We start from the raw sequence: 5,936 nt of genomic DNA on the forward strand, positions 1-5,936 counted from the left end.
CAGTCTCCCTGGTCGAACCCTTTATCTCGCCAACACTGAGTGGGGGTTTCAGGGCTTTGGCCCCACCTGACTACCTCTCGACAGCCACAAGAGGAAACCTGCTCCCTGGCGTGCTGGCGGGCGAGCTCCGCGGCTCCGGCCCGCTGCCCAGAGGAAAGGCTGCCTGGCAGCTCCTCCGGCACCATGGGCCCCAAAGGTGGCCTTCCTTTGCCTCTCATTTACGTTTTCCAGCCCCTCCCCACTCTGCCTGACCTCAACTCACTTTTCCTCGTATCTGACACACCACCACGCTCCTGAAGCTCACACCGAAAAGGCGGGCAAGGCCAGACACTCGTGCACAGAAAGCACAGAGGGCGCGCCTGGGGCCCACAGCAGAGGGGTGGGGCCCGAGGCGGTCCCCGCGGCAGGGGGCTGGCTTCTCCGAGGTGCTCACCAACACTCTATACAGGTTCCTGAAGCTGTGCATTGATGCGTCAGGCATTTTTACGTAAATGATGCACATTTCCAGCCAATAAAAAGTTTGAAAAAATTGGCAATGATACATATTCAAGAAAGTTCTTGGCAGCTTTGTCTATAATGACAAAGAGCCACTGGCCAGAGTAGAGGTGGGGGCAGGGCAGGTTATGGCAAAGCAGGGCTGTGAGCATGGGCCACTGTCCAGGGTGCATGAAACACAAGGCACAGCATGGTCTGTTTAGTATGTTTTCCCATCTGTGAAGAATACATGCGAATATTTACATGTACATATGCATGGGAGCACGCATGGACGTCAGCACGGATGAGCTCTGGTGATGGGGGATGGGCAATTTCATCGCATTGGGTTGTTTTTCCTTTTTGTTTCAATTTTTTTCTAAAAATGAAAATGTATTGCTTGCTTGCGTCATGAAAAATATTCAAGAGGATAAGAAAAAGGCCTGTCTCTTGTGTGTCTGAGCCGAGCCGGTTGCCATGGAGACTGGACAGTTGTCAAGGCAGCTATTGGATGGGCAGGGGGGGCTGCGGGTGCTTCCTGGGAGCCGGAGCTGGCACAGCCCGCAGTCTGCACTGTGGGGCCGGCGCCAGCATGGACGGAATGGACGTGTGGGTCAGCACCTTAGCCCAGCTGATGGCCAAGAGGAAGCCAGAGGACACCTGGGAGCTGGTCCTTGAGGAGAACCTGGCCTCCGGGCATCTGGACAGTGGCAGTTACGAGTACCGGCTGAGGGGGCTTTCCAGGTTTGGTGGAGGGGAGGGGTCTCCTGCCAGCTTCCGGAAGGGGAGGGGGCTGAAGGCTGCTGGGCCACGGGCCCTAGGCTGGCCCCGAGTCCTGAGCCAAGCTGGGTGTGACCTGGCTTCTGAGGGGTGGGCACAGGGGCACATGTCTGGCCTGGTCCTGTCCCCCAATAGGTGGGTGGGCTGGGTGCTCGTGCTCCCTTCTGGAAAGTGGGGGACAATGCCTGCCCAGTCTGTTTCAGTGGCAACCTCAGACCCTGCCTGGCAGGAGGGGACCCCTGGAGCCCAGTGGGTGCCCTGTCCAGACGGGGGCCAGTGGGATGACGCAGCCGCCCAGGCAAGGCTTTGTCTGCTTCCCAGGCCTCTCCTGGTTTCCATGGCAGCACTGACAGGAGCAGGGGATGGGCAGGGCCGCGGCCACCGCCCAGCTCCGCAATGATCCAGGCTGGAGGGACCAGGAAGCTGAGGAGTACACGGAAACAGCGCAGCCCAAGACAAGGAGCACACGTGCCCAGCCTGGGCTGTGGGCGGGTGGGAGCCCTGGTGGTCATGGATCACTACGCGAACCTCCATCTTCATTGTCATGACGACAGCTATGTCAGTACAGTGGACGACCCAGACCTGCAGGATCCCACCTAGCCAGGCACCCTGAGGTGGGCTTGGAGGGGACCCTCAGGCCAAGCAGGTGGTGGAATGCTGGCTTTCTCAGGTCTAAGAAACACCTTGAAACACGTGCTGCTCCCACAGCCAAAGTGATGAACTGCTGTAAGCAGGCAGGCGGTGGGGCGGTCACACACAGACTACGCTCTGCAGCGGGGTCCCGGGCCACCTGCAGCCTGCGAGGTGCCCGTTAATTAAAGTAAAGGACGCTCAGCTCCTCAGCACTCTCCGTGTGCGGGCGTCCCTGGCCACTTGTGACGCAGATGCCGAGCAATGCCGCCGTCACGGAAAGTTCCACCGATGCCCCGGAGGGAAACATACAGGGAGACCTCACACGAGAGCGGGTTCCCACATCTGCGTGCATGTGCCTCACCGGGGTCACCTGTCTGGGACCCGAGGGCCCGCCCGCCTGGCCCCGGGGACACACAGGCCTGTGGCACCGGCCCCTTCACCGTCCAGGGAGCCGAGCAGCTGCTTCTCCTCTTCCATTCCAGGGTGGGGCCCGGTCCCCTACTCACATGCTCAAAGCCAGTGTCACACGGGTGCAGGGTGCACCCTGCCATCCAGAACCTCTGCTTCCCCCTCTCCCCACACTTCTCCGCCTCCTGCACTGTCCCCACCACCCACACAGCCCCCAACTTTATTTCCCCCTTCCCTTCCTTCCCAGGGGGGGCTCCTCCCTCCACAGACCCGCTGCCCAGACGCCGCCGACGCCTTCTTTTCCTGCCCTCACCAGGACCCACGGGGCTGTCTTTGGCTTTTGGTAACATTTCTTCAGGGTGACGAAGCCCCGAGTCACAGCGACAGAAAAGCAGCAGGGTGACCCCTCACAGGTCAGGCCAGGCTTGGCCACCCAGCGGTGCCAACCTGATGGAAGGTGTTTGGTGCCAACCTGATGGAAAGGTGTTTGGTGCCAACCTGATGGAAGGTGTTTGCCTTTCAGACTGTGGGTTGCAGGCAGGGGCCAGGCACCTGCATCCTGTCCCTGTACAGACAGGGGCTCAGGTTCATGGGGCTCATGCTGGGACCCTCTCTGGGCCGACAGGGCTGAGGGCTGTGGGGCACAGGGGCAGGTCCCCGTCCCCTCCACTCACTCCTGCCTCTCCCCCTCCCCCCCCAGGCTCCAGTGCAGCCGCTGCCAGTGGGGCTGGTCCTCTGCCCACGTGCACATCCTATTCCATGTGCGATGGGACAAGGACCGCCACCTGGGGCTGGTGAAGATGCGTATCTGGGCCCAGGCGTGCCAGCTGTGCCCGCCGGACGCCCGGGGAGACTGCCAGGTGAGCCTGCTGAACGTGCGGCTCTTCCTCAACAAGCTGGTCCTGTTCGTCCTGCAGCAGTGCTACCAGGAGAGCATCAGCTCCGACCAGTGCCCCGAGGTCTGCTTTGGGGACCACTGTGAAGCCTGCGACCTGGGCGTCTGCTTCTTCCAGAAGCCCCCAGACCCCGCCTGGGGACCCGAGACCAGGAGCCCCAGCACCGTCCAGGCCATGCCAGCCCTGGGCAGCGGCCCTGTGGCCAACTGTGCCTGGGGCTTCATCCCCCCGTCTGCGTCCGACCCCCTCTCTGAGAGCAGCCACTTCTTCAGCGAGGACATGGACATCATCACTGTCCCCTTTACCCTGGTGCGTGTGGGCACGGACCAGGGCTCTGTTGGCCCTGGAGAGGGCCCCCCCAGCGAGGCTGGTCCCCAGGGGCTGATGATCATCGACAGCGGCTGCACCGACCAACCTGCCAGTCTCGGGGCCTTGCCCACAAGCATGAGCATCCTGGTCAACATCAAGGCCCCCATCCTCCATGGCAAAGGCCACCTGCTCAGGAGCATCAAGTCCTTCCAGGTCAAAGGCTTCATCTTCAAGGGCTTTGGCTCCCTTTTGGGCCAAGCCAAGGGCCCAGGCGCCGATCCCAGCAGCAACAGTGGACCCTCTGGAGACGCCACCCTGCCCGTGTCCTATGTCTTGGGCCTCACAGAGAAGGGCGAGGGCTCCATCACCTTCCCCTTGTCCTTGGCCAACATCATCCAGGGCCCGGACTCCCTCCCTGACCTCAACGGCTCCCTGACCTTCCCTTTCATCATCACCGACCAGTGCAAGGGTGGGGCAGAGTGTGGCTACGACCCTGCCCTCAGCCCCGTCTCCTCGGGGAGCAGGGGTTCCCTCATCATCCCCTTCTCAGTCTTTAGTACCATAAAGCTCAGGGGCCTGCAAGGCAGCAGCTACCACAGGAGCAGGCACTGCGACAGGCACAGGCGCCGCCGGGCCCGGAGGCCTCGGTCCCGCAGGGAGGAGGACTTCTTGGAGGAGGAGGACGGCTGGTGCTGGCCGAGTTTCGATCCCTATGAAGAGGTCTGGGTCTGGATGTGCATGGTCTTCTTCGTCCTCTGGACATTGTACCTGTGCACGTCTTGACGCGTGTCTGAGGCGTGCCACCTCCCTTCAGGGTCCCCACAGCGTCCCTCCCTCCGCAGGGCTGCCCAGACACACAGCAAAGTGCTGCTGGCCCACCAGCCCCCGCTGCTCCCCCCACCCCACCCCCCTGAGCTGAGGCCCCCCAGTGCGCACAGCTGCTCCCTGGACCTCTTGCTTCTGTGTTCTCTCTCTTGACGTGACTCAAGCAGTGGTTCCCTGATGTCCACGTGTGATGTCCACGTGTGATCATTCCCCTGTGTGATCCCCAGCTGTTCCTGTGTGTTCAGGCACTTGTGTGTGTTACACACCATTAAAATAAAAGTCAAAAAGAGAAGACCACACAGCACACTTGGGCTGATTATAGAGAAGGTGGTGAAGTGGGAGAGCGGTGGCCAGAGACCCCTGACACTTCCCCAGGGCGTGATGGGACTGGGGCTCAGGCACAGAGTCCACGGCCCAATTGCCACGCTCCTGCCCCGGGGCCAGGTCGAACTGGTGGGCCTGGTGGGGGACTGGTGGCAGGTCGGAAGCCCCGTCCACCCTACAGTAATTGCACCCCCCTGTGTAGGGACTCTGCCCTGCCAGGATGCCTTCAAAGGGTTAACACCTGGAACCGCTTGGGCGGGGGATCACCAGCCTGGGGGCTCCTCGGATTAGGGGGCCCAGAGGCCAGTCCGCCCCCACCCCACCCTGCCCGCCCGCCCACCCGAAGGCCCCCGGGATGGGGTGAGGGGTGGGGAGCAGGAGGAGGCTGTCAGGTCTCGCCACCCGCAGGTTGAATGGGCCAGGACGGCCCTTCTCCGACCCCCGACTCGCCCCGCCTCCAGCCCCGCCTCCAGCCCCGCCTTCCCCCACCGGTCGGCCGCCCGCGCTGTCCTGCGGCGCCCCCGTGTGGCCGTCGGCCGCATCGCCGCCCTGCGTTGGGGGAGCCGGGAGGTAGTCGCTGCTGTTAAACTGCCTAATCAGCTGGTTTAGTTAAAACCCAACCAACCCCACCCGTTATCAGTATCTCTAACATTCGTCTTAAGAATAACTAAATTTTGTTTAATTCATTAATAATTAATTTACTAGAATTAAAATTCACTAATAAAAATGAGAGCACATGCAATATGCCCATTGGATCTGTGGCGGACCCGTCCTTAGGCACATCAGCTATTCTGATCTGTACGCACCTTCATAACCATAACTCTTCAGGCGCAGGGGCACTCCTCACAGCGCAGAGGGCAGCCTGGGACTGAAGTACAGGACAGCCACAGCAGAGCCCACACCTGAGCCATCACCAGCGTCTGCACCTGAATCAGGCCTGAATCCCCACTGAGCCAGTATGTGAGCCCCTGCGCAGCCTGAATGACCAGGCTGGGCCTTATTAAATACTAGAGACTTGGTGCATGAAACTCGTGCACGGGGGGATGTGTCCCTCAGCCCAGCCTGTACCCTCTCCAATCTGGGACCCCTACCAGGATCGGGCCTAAACAGGAAGTTGGAAATCCCTCTCACAATCCAGGACTGCTGGCTCCCAACTACTCGCCTGCCTGCCTTCCTGATTGCCCCTAACCGCTTCTGCCTGCCAGCCTGATCACCCCCTAACCTCTCCCCTGCCAGCCTGATTGATGCCTAACTACTCCCCTGCAAACCTGTTTGCCCCTAACTGCCCTT

At 61.1% G+C, this 5,936-nt stretch overlaps 1 protein-coding gene across 1 annotated transcript; it reads left to right on the top strand.

Moving 5' to 3' along the window:
- Nucleotides 1–1,063: 1,063 nt before the first annotated feature.
- On the top strand, nucleotides 1,064–4,280 carry RTP5 (receptor transporter protein 5 (putative); the record flags this gene model as incomplete). The annotated part of the gene is made up of 2 exons (XM_079783003.1): nucleotides 1,064–1,215; nucleotides 2,993–4,280. The coding sequence occupies 2 exons, from the start codon at nucleotides 1,064–1,066 to the stop codon at nucleotides 4,278–4,280; spliced, it is 1,440 nt and encodes a 479-aa protein (XP_079639129.1).
- Nucleotides 4,281–5,936: the final 1,656 nt, after the last annotated feature.

The sequence above is a fragment of the Cnephaeus nilssonii genome (assembly GCF_951640355.1).
Source record: "Cnephaeus nilssonii genome assembly, chromosome: 10".
In the NCBI taxonomy this organism is placed as follows: domain Eukaryota; kingdom Metazoa; phylum Chordata; class Mammalia; order Chiroptera; family Vespertilionidae; genus Cnephaeus; species Cnephaeus nilssonii.